The sequence below is a fragment of the Bemisia tabaci genome, chromosome 8 (assembly GCF_918797505.1).
Source record: "Bemisia tabaci chromosome 8, PGI_BMITA_v3".
NCBI classification, from domain to species: Eukaryota; Metazoa; Arthropoda; class Insecta; order Hemiptera; family Aleyrodidae; genus Bemisia; species Bemisia tabaci.
The window spans coordinates 13,064,572-13,081,609 of record NC_092800.1 but is presented as its reverse complement, the minus strand read 5'-3'; the positions used below and the strand labels follow the sequence as shown (position 1 = coordinate 13,081,609).

Sequence of the window (17,038 nt, the reverse complement as noted above, 5' to 3'; positions counted from 1 at the left end):
AAAGATGAAGAGAAAAATTTTTGCTGTGATTTGCAAATGCTTTTATTTCAATTATTACCAGTGATTTTTAACAAAGATTACAATAAAAATTACCTCTGGTACAATGAAATAATATGCTATGATTTGCGCTTCATCATCCTTCAAACATAACACACATAGCATTCTTGCTCATCAAGTTCTCTGAGATTGCTAATTTTAAATGAATGAAAGTAAAATGTTTTGCAATTTTTTTATTCTTGAACAAATGAAGTGATACAATCAATTCATGACGTTGCTTTCTAATTCTTGCAAGAATGACAAAATGAACTCGACTCCTGGGGACAGTTCATCTGTATAGTCAAGAGTTTTGGCAGCTTTTTCGCAGGGTGATTGTTTCACATTGGTATTTATTGACCAAAAATGATGTAAAAAAATTGCAATCTAATTACCTTAAATTGCAAAGTTACTTCTATACCAGTACCATGGTGTACGCTAACTGTTACATGAAATGCATACATGTTATATGAATAATGGTAAGCAAAGCGATCACATCTACGTTGCAGCGTTTCAGAGTCTCATCTCAAATTTTATTTTTTGAAAGGATACCAACCGACATTTTTGCTAGAGTTTTATAGAAATAACTCTTGTATGGGTAAAATAATTGCAACAATTTTTGTGTGCTAGTACTAGTTGGTTACCTTTCAAAACATTAAAATAGGTGAAAAAATTATGAAACTCTGCGATTTAGATGTGACTACCTATTTTGCTTAACTCAATCTATATGTGCATCCATTCTCTGGTATTTTTGGATGGGGAATTGACTTATTGATTTCGGTAATGGATACATATTCATCTTGAATTTGATACTGAATTTAGTGACTTGATAAAGCCGTGCCTATGAGGTGTTAGATCAAACATACCCAAGAACAGCTTTCGGAGGGAGTAAGTAGGTACCTAAGAATTTGAAAATTCACTCTGGCTCTTTCAGCTGATCAGTCTGGTCCAGAATTTTGTTGTCCTCAATCATATGCTTCACTATGTTGACGATATTTGTGCAATCATCTGCAAGAAAAAAAATTAGACAGTGATCTCTAAAATGTGATACAAAAGCAATGAAATTGATCATTCTCAAGAAGACTTGAGCGCCAAAATTAAACTGCAAGAAAAACATGAAAAACCTCTAAATTGACCCATTCAAAAGTTCACAGCTCCAAAATATTGGAGCATATATAGTTGATAAATCACATTATTACTTAATGTAGGAATTATAAGGTCACTTAATGCCGTTTTCACTGTTTTTCTTGCAGTTTCATTTCAGACGCTTAAATCTTTTAGAGAAAACACTGTAGGAACCTTTAAGCATTAAATTTTCTTTAATAAACTGCAAATTTTCTTGGAAACTGGAGATTCTTTTGAGACTTTTGTTTGCAGTCAAATTCAATATCTGAAAATGTCAAGGAAAATATTATTGAGGAATAACATTCCTCAAAAAAATATTTTATCAGGGGAGTGTTGACAACATTTATTTAAGTTCATAAGGCGTTTTCCCCTAGCACAGCAGAATTGAATCGGTTTCTAAAAGACGGGCGTAAGTCAAAAAATTCATGAGCCCTTGGCTTTCACTGATGACGCAGGACGCTAGGGCTCATGGGTTTTTGAACTTACTTCCGTTTCACAGAAACCGATTCAATGGTGAATCAACTTTGTCTTCCATAGGATGATAGACTAAATCTATATGAATCCTTTTCAGTAATCTTCTAGCTTTTATTTTTTTGGTGAACAGGTTAAAAATTTGATGAAAAAAACTGTTATAGGTGAGAACTTGAAAAATATAATTTGCAACACACAGAATGTAAATGCATTCCACATATTGCATTCTTCTTCGAATCACTAGACTGTTACAAGAAGAGTTGGATAATGATGTCTGTTAAACTTAAACATGTTGATCAAACGACACACTTAAAACTTGTACTGAGAAAACAGTGTCTAGTGATCAGAATTGAATACGACAGCATGAGTTAAGACAAGGTGCAAACTTCCCTGCTGGATGGTTGCCAAAAAATTGCAAAATCATTAAGGCAATATTCCTCCAACTTCACCAGTAACCTTTGCCAGTTAGGTTTGTGGTAAAGAAACAGAATATATTTCATGACTGTCGTAAACAGTGTTCGAAACTCGCCTTTGAGTTTTAGGAGCCATGTGGCGCATCAAGCCCGATTTTTAGGCGCTATTGAAGACTTTTTAGGGGCCAAATTGACTTTTTGCCTATATATTACGGCGCATTTAGTGAAAAGTTAGACGCAAGATGTTTTTGTAACAGAACTAGTAAGTAGCTGTAACTTGGGGAAGACAAAAGCACTAAGAATGAAATCGTGAAGAATAGAGAAAGCAAGCTTTCACTTACAGTGCTGAAAATTCTGAGTTTTTTCAATTCAAATAGATTTGTTTTTCTTTCTTCATGTGACTTCCTGTGAAAGTCCAGATTTTTAGGGGCCACTTCGGCGTAGAGCCTTCATTTTTTAGGCGCATTTGGCGCCTGTGAGTTTCGAAGACTGGTCGTAAAAGGCTGGTTACATCATCTTTATTGAATCCAATATTAAAAAATTATTCTTACCATAACCATTATGTAATTTCCCTAGATGCGGAAGCTTCAATGTTTTCAGCATATCCTTAATTCCAAAGGGAAACCGACCATAATGCTTGCAAAATGCCTACAAACAGGCAATTATAGATTAAAACATAACACAATTTTCTTTGACAATAACGTGATGGAGATCTCTTTTGATCAGGAATGCCATTTTATCTGAGACTTGAGTGAGGTTTCACACAGATTCAATCAGGAAAGGCATGTATGATACTGCCTTCTATTCCTGTCATTAAAAAGGAATTAAAATGGATTTCCTTAATGCCTGATTCATACTGAAACCTATTGAATAGGATTTCAGTTACTTTTCTGTTGAATAATGTGATTGTATGCCAAAGGTGCTTACTTTTTCCTGTGTTAGTTTCTGATTAGTTTCTGATGCATTTCGCCTGTTCAGGCATCTTCAGACACCTTAAATTAATCATCCATTAATCTCACCTTAAATTAATCATCCATTAATCTTATAGTTTCTCTTTACAATGGATGTACTTTTTTCTACTTTTAATTTATTATAATAAGTAATTATCATGTTGTTACTTTTTCTATACATTATCTATAATTTAAATTAATTGTTTATATTTCAGAATTGGAAGCTGACAATAAATCATATCTTTAAAAAAAAAGGCATCTTCAGAGAGGTAGTAACTATGAACTTTAAACTTTAAAAAACTTTCCGCATTCTTTGCGGTCGTCAGCCTCAGCATGTACGTAAATTTTTTTAAATTGATAGCTATAGTTGGACTTGTCACTCACGACCGAATACACGTGAACTGATTACTCAATTTACGAGAGAGAGTAATCAGTTTACGCGTATACGGTCGCGAGTGACTAGTCCAACTGCTATCAATTTTAAAAATTTTACGTACATGCTGACAATTGCAAAAAATGCGGAAAGTTTTTTATAGTTTAAAGTTCATAGTTACTATCTCTCTGAAGATGCCTAAACAGGCGAAATGCATCAGAAACTAACACAGGAAAAAGTAAGCACCTTTGGCATACAATCACATTATTCAATTGAATTACAGGTGCAATATGCATATCAAACTTGATTAGTTCCTTTTCTTAATATCGGTGCCATTATATTCAAGGGTAAATAACAATATATACACCATTGGTTCTCCTATGCAGGTAGGTGCTTTAGCTAGAAATGGTATTCTCTCATGGTAAAATGTACTCCAATTGTACTTGGTGATCAGGTTTGCGGAATTATTATTTAACAAAGTCACGCAAGGCAGCTTAAAGTGGCTGTAGGTTAATTTTCTTGAGCAAGTCACAAAGTCGAGAAATTTTCCTTGTACATCCAACTTTTTGCTGATGAAGCACAAATTAAAGTAATATTTAATCTATGAGATTAGGTAAAAATCAAACTTAAATATACTAACCTTCTTTAAGTCAATCCACTGTTTCAGATCATCAACTGGCTGTAACTGGCTATAATTTAATTGATGTGGTAACATGTATTGCAAGTCCCAATTCCCACTGGTCACAAAGATGGAGGAGTCTTTGCTAAACTTACAGCTCCTGAGCCACAGTCGAAAATCACTCCAGACTTCATCGAAAGTTGGTGCTTTATCAATATCTTCCTAGAAAAATATATGTGAAACACACTTTGAATTATTTTATACAAAGATTTTGAAATTGCTGGCAAATAAAATTTCATTAATATGGAGGTAAACCCTACTTACAACCAAGTATCAAAATTTCTTGACTTCACTAAAAAAAAATTCCCACCTTAAATCACTGATTTTAGCAAAATCCTGGATTTATTGGACCACACTTAAAAGGTAAAACCTTGTGCCACTGCATTCATATAAGAATAAAGACATGCGGTCTCAGATAATCTTGGAAATTTTAATACTAAAGTGCGGTCTCCACTATAAATGGATAACTTCCCCGACATTTCAGGTTTTGTAAAATTCCCTGACTCTTTAAGGTTTTCCATGCTGTTTGTCACCCTGACTACGTATTCCAAGAAAAATATTGATTCATTTATGGGTATACTTCCTCTGCATGTCAAAGGTGTAACTGCAGGAATGCATATCTCATTTGTGGCGTTTCAAAATCTCCGCTCCCATTTTAGTTGATCAAAGGCAAACAAACCAACACTCTCATTGGAAATTGTCACAAAATCCATATTCTTCATACTTACAGACCAAGAAAGGAACAATGTTGAGCATATTACCATTTACAAAATTAAGTAAGACAGGAAGTTTACAATGTTGCAAATTGAGTTACATGTTCTGCAATTTTCTGTCGATATCTATACATCCAACTAAACCTCTTAGGTATTAAAATTATGATAATCGCATGAACTGCCCATGTTTAAGTCAATAATACCTCTATTGTAAACTTGTTTCTCAATAGCAAATTATGTTTGAGATCTTAATTCCAAAAACAGAATAATACTGAGCATAAAAAATGTAAGTAAGTCATACTCTAATACCTGTATGATTCCTGTGAGTTGAACGCAAAATGGAGTTAATTGAGGATGTGCCACAGGTCTAATATATGAATGGAAAGCTGAGTCAACTTCCAATTTCTTCCTATTAAACCGTAAACAGGCATGCTCAATAATTTCCTGTAAAAGTTAAAAGGGCCCAAGTTAGAAATTTGCTACTGATTTTGTATTGATTCTTTACTTTTAAAAAATAGAACGTTTGATAAACCTTAAAACTTGTTCAATAGTTCCAAATTTCTTCTCATTCTCGTAGGCATTCAGCTAAGTATGTATCTGTTGCTGAGTCTTACCAAATGGCATGAGGGATTTATACAGAGAGGGAAGACTTAGAAATGGATGCATTTAAGCATAGCGACGGTGTAAGTCGGCAATCACATAACTCGTTTGTGGTGTCTGAAAATCTCCGACTCAATGTTATTTTACTAAAAGAGAACAAATTGACATCATTCCTTGAAGTTTATGCAGAATTTTCTTAGCACAGAGAAGAAAAATCATTGCAGTTTTAAAGAATTGCCGTTGAGTAGTTTTCCGTTTGAAAAATGGAGTATGACAGGAAGTCTGCAACGTCGCAAACCGAGTTATGTGATTGCCAACTTACACCACCAATATGCATAGGATTTGCATGCGATGCAGGTTCTTTTTAGCATAAATGTGTCCAAATTATTTTGGGTCAAAACTCAAATTCAGAATATCCAAACTGGAAAAGGAGCAGTTTCAGGCATTTGATGGTTCTAGTAATGCTTCATCAAAATTGAAAAAATCCCTTTTTTCGTTAATTTAACTACAGAATGGATGTATGTCACACCTGCTAGAACTAGGGAACGAAAAGAATGGACTAACGTCAGGCATCATTCAACAGAAATGTATGAGCTGAAAAATGGGTCATCTGATGATTGATGCATTCAGATTGATGTGACATATGGACGGTGAAACTACTAGACCACAAAATCTTGGTATCGTTGTTCAAAAATCTCAGCTCCCATTTTCTTTCTTTTTTTTTTAACGGAAAACAAATCAATATTATTTCTTGAAATTTTCATTGAGTTACCTTCCCATAGAGCGGATAAAATCCGGAAGTTTTCAAGAATTGACATCAAGTAGTTTTCCATTTGAAATATAAAGTATGACAGGAAGTCTACAACACCGCAAGTCGAGATGCTGGTCTAGTAATTTCACCGTCGATAGGCCCATTCTTTTCTTTCCCCATTCCCAGTTCTATCTAACATCAGCGTCACAAACAAGTGTACAGTATTCATAAAGGTGATTATCATTTAATAAATGCTAGGACAATTAAGAAAAATATCTTTCAATATCAAGGAATGGCAAAGCCTCCTACATCACTCCAATCCTATTGGAAACCAAAAAACTCCACACTCTTTGAACTCTGGTAAATGGTCTTTGCAAGTCTCTGTTACACATAGTCACATTTCACGCTTGGCTAGACTTCACGGCCAGCAGTGGGCCACCGACAACTGTCAATTTCAATTTCTCCTATGACTGTTAACAAAATTTTGCTGGTGACCACAACTACTGTTTGCTAGATAGCACTTCCACTCAGCGGGCCGATTATGGAAAGTTTAAAGTAGCCCGATAAGATGTCAAATTGCGATTTGTGGCATGGTTAAGATAGGGCTATGTCTTGCAGTGTCAGGCTGACATAGTTTCAATAACCGGGCCGCTGGTGCCCTTTGACCTTCCAGAGTTATTAATTCTTCTCATTCTAATGCTAAAAACAGTACTTCAATAGCATTAAAACTTTCAAAACCATCTTCCTACATATAACATGCTGATGTATTTTACTTACTTGCGGTTCAGGTTTCTCTGTGTCATCACATGTTGCTTCGAAGTCTAGGATGAAAAAATAGTCATATTTCTGTTGATGGTTAATGGGATTAGGAGGGAGGTACCTAGGGAGTTTCTTTTTGGCAGATTTCGGGGAGGCTAACAGTACTTTTGAAGAATTGTAATGTCTCGAAATTTGCTTAAAAATGTGGACCGAACTACCTAAGTGAGGCTTCATGTTTCGATGAATAAAACCGACAAACAAAGAGATTAAGGGTTAAAAACCAGATTTGACAATACCATGATGCTTCTGCTTTACGAAACTTTTCATAGAACACGTGCGATCACTTTAAATTTACGAAACTAATACAACAAAACAACAAATCGTGTAGATAAAATTATTATAATACATTTTTTGATAACATAACCTGTAATCATGAACATGGTTGCGGCTGTTGTTGTTGTTTTATCAGTAAACAAAAGAGCGTGAGCGCAGCCTGGCGGCTGAAATAATAACTTCAACCCGCTAAAATTTGAAACTTAGACTCTAGCCTCGGCCTTCGGATTCTCCCTCGAGCAACTATTACAACCCCGGAGATCAAATTGCATATTCAATGAATTGAAGGAGCTTCAGGTGAGCTAAGTAGTTTAGAGGACGCGGCTTTGCGCGCGCCAACAATTTTTTGGGCTCGATTCGAGCAACGATTTTTACGCCACTGAGATAAAATTGGACGTATTTATGCTAGAAGGAACTATGTTACACATAAACCCAATGAACATAGTCCCTTTCAGCATAAATACGTCCAATTGCATATCGATGGTGAAACTCCCAAACCGCGTATATCGGTTTGCGACGTTGCAGATATTCTGTCTTGTTTTACTTTTTAAATGGAAAACTACTCATAGGTAATTTTTAATAACTGCCATGAGTTTTCCACCCCGTGCGAAGAAAATTCTGTGAATCTTCAAGTAATGATATTGGTTTGCGCAAACGTAATTTTTTTTTTTTTTTTTTTTCAATTTCATTGGTTTTATTGGCTATATAAATGAGAAAAATAATATGGGAGCGGAGGTGTATAAACACTGCGCAAACGAGATACGTGGTCTGGTAGTTTCATTGTAGATACCTATCTATTCATGGCACAGCAACATTATGGGTTTAAATTTGAGAACTTCTTGTTTCAAAAATTAGATTAAAGTACACTTCGAAACAACTGTAGGGTAAATACTAGGAAATGAAAAAGATTGAGTGCCTTCATCAACTGTATCATTTTTGTTGATTGAAAGTTGGAGTCTTTTGAGTGCATTTTGGGTTCCAAGAACTAGTCTTCCGTATAACATGGTACAACACATGGTATTATTACAAAATAGTATTATTCCTGCTTCTTAATTTTTAATTATTCTGCAACAATTATCTTTTTGCGAAATACAATCCTGGCTTTAGCGCCCGTAAACTACGGCCTGAACGGTCGAAACTGCAGTAGCGGCAGAGGAAAGCCGGAAAACCAAACCGGGACGCTACTTCAATATTAAACTTCCATCGCCTTGCTAAGGCGCAGGGATACAACTATTTGAACTCCCCGGAACGCGTAAGGTATCACCTTCAATTGAAGGCGTTTACGAATCTTCTGTATTTACATGACGAGATTTTCCAAATTTTTTTGCATTATATTATCGATTTGGGTTCCTTTTTTTATTTAGTAATATTATTCTTGCTGCTTACTTTTTAATTATTCTGCAACAATTATCTTTTTGCGAAATACAATCCTGGCTTTAGCGCCCGTAAACTACGACCTGAACGGTCGAAACTGCAGTAGCGGCACACAGGGGCGGACTGGTAGTCGAAAAGTTAGGAGGAGACTTAAATGTAAGGGCCCCTTCTGTCGTTCGGGGGCCCCTCTAAGAAGGTCCGGGGGCACTCCCCCGGTAAATTTTGAACATTTCACATTTTTTAAACACGTAGGCATTATTTGAGTTGGATTCTACAGTACTTGAACTTCAAAATAACCCATTCTCAGGATTCATCGGGGGTCCCTTCATCACAAATGCTTTTGGCGACCTTCCATATGTCTCTTAGAGACAAATTTTCAAGGAATTCGGGGACTTGTAGTGATTGAAAAGGATAAGAAAATTACAACATCGCGGGGAAAAAACGATGACTCTGACTCTGAACTGTTAGGGGGCGATCGCCTCCTCGCCCCCATGGCCAGTCCGCCCCTGCGCAATTTGGCCTAGAACGGCGCGACTTAGGGAGAAATGATAACAAGGCCTTGAGATGAGAAGGAGAAGCCCTCGGCGAGGCGATCGGCATGTAACACATATTAGTGCCTACAAGACTGCACGAATACTTCACGCATTGCATCAAACACAGTGCGGTCATTGCGGTCAGCGCGAAACGGATAGCGCCTACAAGATTGCATGAATACTTCACGCATTGCGCCAAACACAGTGCGGCCAGCGTGAAACGCATAGCGCCTATAAGACTGCGTGAATACTTCACGGATTGCGTCCAACACGGTGCGGTCTGCGCGGCGCGGCGGCGGAAGTCAAAATCATTGAACCACATTTATGTTTGTTCTTTCATAATTTTTTCGTTCATTTCTTATGAATGGAAGGCCTTGTCCACACAGAGATAGGTTTACGGAACTTAACTTATGCGCAAAGTTCTGTGAAAATTTGCTATTAATGTTGACAGGGCTTTCCCAAAGAATGTGTTCAACACAAGTAAATGCGTCTTATGCACCCCTCCCCCGCTGACACGTTCATTTGATGGTTTTAATCGAGTTTCAAAACGAATGAGAGGGGGGCGGCAAAATACAGGCGGCCCGTAGGCGGCAAGTAGGTGAATCCGGCCATGTGTTTGTGAGTGTCCCAAAAGAGCGTGTCGTTTCAAGATGATACCACTATTCGACCGCGTGAGAGCTCGGGTTGCCTGTACTAAAAATTGAAGAAGAACTTAAATGGCGTTAACGTAACCTCCTTCAGTTAGGTAAAAAGCTATTTTTTACCGAGTTCCGAGAGAACATGCAATTAATTTAACGATTCCACTTCTTTCTCATTTTTATTTTCTTCTTTTCATAGACTTACACCCTGCAAACCGGTTTTGGGTAGAGTACCTGTATAGCGAGAGTATGGACAGCTAGAGTCCCTTTATACTGAGAGACAAATTTTAAGACAATTCGGCTCATGGATGTCACAAACGGGAATAAAGATTACAGAAATTGAACGTTTTTCGTAATCTTTGGTCGGCCCATTCTCAAATGCCTTTCTCCGTTCCTCTCTCATTCCGTTTGTTCCTTGCCGAACCCGTAATTCCCTGGTCCATTCCAGATTATAATCTTTGCAATTGGTGAAAATGTAATCTTTATTCCCGTTTGTGACATTGTGGAGGCCTAAAATACGGGAACCAATCAGAAATGGATTCAAATTGTCTTGACTCTCAGTATAAAGGGACTCTATGGACAGCGGGATCGCCCGATTCCGTCCCCCGATTCCGTCCCGAGTCCGATTCCGTCCCGAAATTAAAACCAGATTCCGATTCCGTCCCGGAAAAATAATTTCTAAATACAAGCGGCAACATCGCAGCAATTTGAATGGTAGCATATCAGAAAGTAAACAAATAAGCCACTCCGTTTCAGATCATGATAGATCAGTAACACGGGCGACCCCACGAATGCGTACGGGTGAAAGGTCACTTTGTCACCTGTTCACTTTATGCATCTTGAGTGTGTCAGTTTCCAAAGATTCCAAAATTTTAATCAACTCTGCGAATAAATCTGAGGCCACTCTGCAATCTAAAACTTTGAAAAAAATGAAGGCCATACAAGCGAGCATCACCAAACTCTTCGGTGATAGCAGTGAAGATTCTCTATTCAAATTTATTTGCGCTGTTTCCCATAAAAATACGCCTAACATGTTTCTGTAATATTTCCATTTTTATTTATTTATTTTTTTTTACCGTTTGACGCATCGGACTCTTTACACCCGATCAGTTTACACTTCTCAACATTTTTGCTCAGAAGCTGGTTCTCAACGTAATCGCATGGTGAGTTTCTTTTATCACTTCCTAATTCTTCTATTGTGCTACCATTTAAATTGCTGCAATGTTGCCGCTTGTATTTAGAAATTATTTTTCCGGGACAGAATCGGAATCTGGTTTTAATTTCGGGACGGAATCGGACTCGGGACGGAATCGGGGGACGGAATCGGGCTACGCCCATGGACAGATGTTAAACTCCGAAAATCCATCAGGCCTTCACCGATACTTCTGGCGAATAAAGTTAGGGCCCAGAAATGCAGCCAACCTATGAATTTCAATTATTCAGAACGATTTACGATAGTACTGTCATTACGAAACCGTCGTTTAAAAAGCACGTATTTGTCTCAGTTTTTGCATAAATTTATTCATTTTTGCGGAAAAACGCTCATTTATGTACAATCTGAGCCATCATTCATTTGGTTAGAATTGGAATCTGCAGACAGGCGGTGAAATTTTGTGCGTTAGATGTTGGTTAGAAGGATGGCTGCACTTTTGGGCCCTAAGACCTCCTTGAAGCTAGAGTCCCTTTATACTGAGGGTCAAGACAACACCCCTCATGGAGTCACAAACGGGAATAAAGATTACAGAAATTGAACGTTTTTCGTAATCTTTGATCGACCCATTCTCGAATTCCTTTCTTCGTTCCTTCCCTCATTCCGTTTGTTCCTTGCCGAACCCGTAATTCCCCGGTCCATTCCAGATTATAATCTTTGCAATCGGTGAAACTGTAATCTTTATTCCCGTTTGTGACACTGTGAAGGCCTAAAATACGGGAACCAATCAGAAATGGATTCACATTGTCTTGACTCTCAGTATAAAGGGACTCTACATGAAGCAATCTGCCCATACCCTCGCTATACAAGTACTCTAGTTTTGGGTACATTTTCATAGCTTTTTTTTTTTTTTTTTTTTTTTTGCTTCAAAAGAATATTCTGTGAAAATTTCAAGCCATGACGTAGGCTCGGTCTCCTCCTAAAAAATAAAAAAAGGAGCGGATATTTAGAAACACCGCAACCGAGATACCCACGTTTTCAGTCTCACCGTCAATTCGTTATTTAGTAATAAAAATAAAAATGCATAAACATATAAAACAAGAATGATAAAACCAAATCAATGAAGAACTACAACAAGCCAGATACTGTAGTTCCGAATCGCAAAATGTAATCCATATTATGAAGTTTAATTTCTGCACTGAAAAAAAATTCTCGGCGTTTTTACCAAGGTCCGTTGGTACCTTTACCATCTCACTTTTTTTACCAATTATCGGTAATTTTACCAGGACAGACTGGTGAACTTACCTCAAAACCGGTATTTTTACTGTTTTTTTCAGGTAAGAATACCACTTTTATTGGTAATCAATTCCCGGTAACTTTGCCATTTTATCTCGGTAACTCTACGATAGTCGATAAAAAATATTGGCGTTTTTACCAAGGTCTAGTAAAATTACCGAGAAAGTTCAATAATTTTATCGATATTTCTCGGTAAAATTACCAATTCCATAAATGGAAATTTTACCAAGAAAAAACTGGGATCAAATAGAACCCTGAATTCTTGGTAATTTTACCCTTTTCTTAGTAAATACACCGAGATTTTTTTTTCAGTGCGCATCTCTGGTGTTTCCCAGAATAAGCCGCACCCCACGGGGGCGGTTTCCCGAAACCCATCGTGAGCAACACCCATCCCACAAAGCTACGGCATCAAGGTCAAGTCCCGCGGCCATGTTTGCGCCCCTCTTGGCGCACCCCCCGTGGGAGAGCCGCCGTCGTCGCCCGTCGCCCGGCGTCATCGCTCGATTCGCCTCGGCGCTTATTGAATTAGCCGCCTGCCTTCCCGAGTGGGTAAACAAGAATCATGTCACCTTTCTTGCCCCCCCCCCCCCCCCTCACCCTCGCCCACGACTCGAGTGCCTGCAATGGCGAACCGCGAAGTGGGGTGAGGGTAGTTGAGCACTCATCGCGGGGTACTCGCTGCTCACTTGCTGGCGTGTGTACATACAGGGTGTTTACTCAGCACCCAACGCTTGCATCGCGCGCCCGGTTGTAAATACGTAATGACGCTAATCCGGTGGGTAACCTCAGGAGACGCAACGCCGCGCCGCGCCGCACGCAGAGGACACCCCGAGAGGTTCTAGTTTTAATTTTTATTGTGTATGGCGGGCCAATGGCGATGCTGCATGTGTGAAGGATTTGTGATTTGACTGTCAGTTCTTATGTAAAAGTTCGCGAGAAACACGATGGTGCCACTGGTTTTCTCTGAAATCATCTCCCAAGCTCAAAAAAGCTCTCAAAGTGAGGCCAAAATGGAGGGGATATCCAACCCTACCCTGAGAGTCCACCTCTACATCAAGACGAACTCTCCATGCAAAGATAGGGAGCAAATACATTAGCAGGGATGCCGTGTTTTCAGTTTTGGAGTCCCCAAATAAAGTGGCAGTCCTGTCAATGTATTTGCTCCCTATCTTTGCATGGAGAGTTTGTTTCGATGTAGAGGTGGGCTCGCAGGGTAGGGTGGGATATCCCCTCCATTTTGGCCTCACTTTGAGAGCTTTTTTTGAGCTTGGGAGATGATTTCAGAGAAAACCAGTGGCACCATCGTGTTTCTCGCGAACTTTTACATAAGAATGAATGGTCAAGTCGCAAATCCCTCACACATGCAACATCTCCATTGCACGGAGAAAAGAGATTGGTGGCCGCAACCAGGAAAAGGGCTATGTTTACCAACCCGCCTATTTCGTTTTCGTCATAGCTACACTCCTGTTTGATCCGAACAAAGCGGGTTGGTAAGTATGGCTAACGGTGTCACGGGCGGGCGGGTTGCCTTCTCCGACTACGCGGGTTGGTAAATCTTGCCAAGTATTAAAGTTTCACTCCTTACTCGTATTGTTATGTAAGAATAAACGCCTGGTAGGCTTTATTGAATGCCTGGTTTACAGAATGAATCGAGATTGTTCCAGCTCCAATCTGGCGGCACACAAAAACTGGGGCTTGTAACAGAAGGTGTTGGAAAAGAGCCCTTTTCCCCCAAATAAAACGATTATGCACAATTAAACTCACCGAAACCGTGAAAAATGAAAAAGATTAATCTCTCGGAGGCTAATCCAGTGTATTTTGGCGACATTATTTTTTCACCTTTGTCGGGGTTCGAACCTACAACCTACCTAATACTAGCCGAGAACCCTAAGCATTAAGCTAAAACCGAGCGATGATCATCGCGACGAAAAATCGGCATATAACTTTGATTTTGTCGAAAAACTAGAATTTCTGCAATCAACTTAGATTTTTCCGCCAAGATGTACAATATATTATGAGATCCATACCGATTTACTTGCAATTTTTTGCTAAGGCCTAAATTTCATATAATTTTGTTATTTATTAGGTAGATTTTTTAAATTTATTTTTATTTTACCTAATTAATTAATTTTTTTACTTAATACTGTACTGTTTGCTATTTTTAATTCATCTAGCTCATTTACGCAGGTACTTTATTTTCTTTGTTATTTAATTTAATCTTTAAGAACTCAATGGATAGAGCCTGATCGAATTCTGAACTAACACTTGACTTTCACTAGTTTTCACTGGAAACACCTAATTTTTCCATCTGAAGAAACATTTTCAGAAAAGAACAAGTATAACTTCTTAGTTTGTAATTAGTAATTGGAGCATGGAAACAACAAATACACATACTTATCTACATCAGTAAAATTGTTATTAGGATCTTAAGCAAGAAATGCAGAAGTCACTAGAGTGTACATAAATTTACTTACATCAGAATTAATATCTCGAATTTGATTCTCCCACCAATTCTTTTTAGAAATGCAACTTATTTCATAGTACGCATTACCTTCAAATAAGTGTATGTTGAAAGTTCCAGATTGGTCGTAAAATACAACTTAGTGCTGTCTTTGTTTACCATATTTCAAGGTAAGCAAACCTGACGTGGTGGACAATGCAACTATTCCGGGTTGGTAAATTTGAGAGCGAAGGAGTTGGGTTTCTGTGACTAGTCGGTATGTCAAGTGGTATCACGGTCCCAGTTAGGAGCACTAGATCATCATTTACCAACTCGGGTTAGCATAGGCCGCTAACTCAATGAGTAATAGTTTCTAATTTTTCTGTTGCGTGAAACTAAATCCTGTTTTACCAACCACGAATAGTCACAGCCACTAATCTTTTTTCTCCGTGTGCGGAACGTCATCTTGGGCTGTATGCGTTAACGTTCCGTTAACGGCTTCTTTTCATGAGGAGGGTCCGTATCGACGGCCAAATTGCGAAACCACGTGTCTCCATTGCTGTGTTTCGAAATTCCCGCTCTCATTTTCTCATTTTTGAAGAAGAACGAGCAAGTTTTGTGGCGTGAAATTTGTACAGAATATTCTACCGACAGAGAAAAAGCAGGGAAGTTTTCAAAAAGCACGTAGGTTAGTTTTCCGAAGAAAAAGTAAAGTATGACAGGAAGTCTGCATCGTCGCAAACGGAGGTACGGGGTTTTGCACTTTGGCCATCGATATATGGTTTACATGGTGATTCAGGAAGGCTGAAGGAAGCGTTCCGTAGATAATAGTTAGACTATCTCCGGATTTGTTGTAGACACTATAACTTATGTTAGAATTGCGTCAGCTTACTGCCATAGGAGAAGAAGAATTACAACAGTGAGAGAAGAAGAAGAGTAACAAAAATTAAAAGCTGAATTAGGCTGATCCTAATTTCGAGATATCGCAATTTGAAATTTTTATAGTAAATGCAAGCTCTCTACTGATTTTGATCCGGTTTTTCATTTATTTGTCCATTGAATCGGTGTTTGATTGGTTTACGTTATTATTTGTTCGTTCTATTCATGTCGATCGAATACATACCCTCTCGTTACATGCAGACTACCTATCACACTCTTTCTTTTTTAACTGCTTTTTCGCCCTCTGCTGCGTCTGCAGCAATTGTTGTTACGAATATGTTGTGCGTGCTAATTTTAGCTCTTATACATACTCGACTCTCTGAAGGCGTTTCGTGTGCGCAAGTAGCCCAGTCTGTCGGAGTGCAACAGGAGTGAGATTGAATGAATTGCTCAATCCCTATCTCGTTCGTTCTCCGATAGACTGCGCTACTTGCGCACATGAAACGCCTTCAGAGAGTAGAGTATGTAATGAGTTAAAATCAGCACGCACAACATATCTGTAACAACAATTGCTGCAGACGCAGCAGAAGGCGAATTGTTCAGTTAAAAAAGAAAGAGTATGATAGGTATTCTACATGTCATGTAACGAGAGGGTATGTATTCGATCGACATAAATCGAAAGAAAAAATAAAAACGTAAGCCGATCAACACAGATTTAACGGACAAATAAATATAAAACGGATCAAAATCAATAGAAAACTTGCATTTACCAGGAAAATTTCAAATTGCGATAGGTATCTCGAAATTAGGATTGATTATGATTTTTCTTTGTGTCAGTTTGAGTCAGAAATTGTAGTTCCTATGATTTCCAAATGCCGTCCAAAAGAAATTTCATGCATGAATTTTTTAATATCTCTGGAATGGACTCTTTTTGCCGCGAAAGGCGTAGAAACAGAAAAATTTTAATTTTGAGATTTCAAAGATAAAAAATATCACGGGTTAAATTTCGAAGTTTCTCATCGAGTTCTTAAATAGTTGTTGGGATGCTCTGCCCCTGAAATATTATTGTATTTTCATAGAAAAGGACATTTCAAGCTCCCGTTAAAGAAACATACACGAATTTTAAACGTTTACATCTCTCTTTCATTTATAAAAATAGAAAACTTTTTAGATAACTGCACAGTTAGATTTTAAATCGCCTTCGTTTGGTACGTTCATTCAGGAAGATCCGGCTTTCCGAGGCACTAATTTTTTATTCTTCAAAATTAATTAAGTGGAAAAAATTGATCAAGGCTTTACTTGTGCGTGAAATCTAAGTTCTATCAATTGTAGTAATCTATTATGTTACGATACTTTTCTCTCTCCTATGTATCTTTGCGTGGTGGTTATTTTGTTATCTATTTTTTGTACTTATTCGCTCATGGACTCGCCCCTAAAATTATAAAACAAAACGATTTTTTGCTCCGAATCTTAACCAAAACACCCCTACTTCACGGCATTAAAAACCAAGGACCTTCCTCATACATCC

The 17,038-nt window shown here is 38.1% G+C and overlaps 1 protein-coding gene across 1 annotated transcript; it reads right to left on the bottom strand.

Annotated features, from left to right (window-relative positions):
• Positions 1–17: 17 nt before the first annotated feature.
• On the bottom strand, positions 18–7,309 carry LOC109034131 (ERI1 exoribonuclease 3). The gene is made up of 5 exons (XM_019047102.2): positions 6,886–7,309; positions 5,067–5,201; positions 4,006–4,206; positions 2,594–2,690; positions 18–1,041 (listed from the first exon to the last, which is right to left on the bottom strand). The coding sequence occupies exons 1-5, from the start codon at positions 7,099–7,101 to the stop codon at positions 950–952; spliced, it is 741 nt and encodes a 246-aa protein (XP_018902647.2). The 5' UTR covers positions 7,102–7,309; the 3' UTR covers positions 18–949.
• Between the last annotated feature and the right edge of the window lie 9,729 nt (positions 7,310–17,038).

Coding starts and splice junctions, on each gene's coding strand:
- LOC109034131 (XM_019047102.2), bottom strand. CDS start 7,101: ATGAAGCCTCACTTAGGTAGTTCGGTCCACATTTTTAAGCAAATTTCG. Junction 5,202..6,885: donor CAGAGAAACCTGAACCGCAA/GTAAGTAAAATA, acceptor TAACTTTTACAG/GAAATTATTGAGCATGCCTG. Junction 1,042..2,593: donor GAAATTACATAATGGTTATG/GTAAGAATAATT, acceptor TTTTTCTTGCAG/ATGATTGCACAAATATCGTC.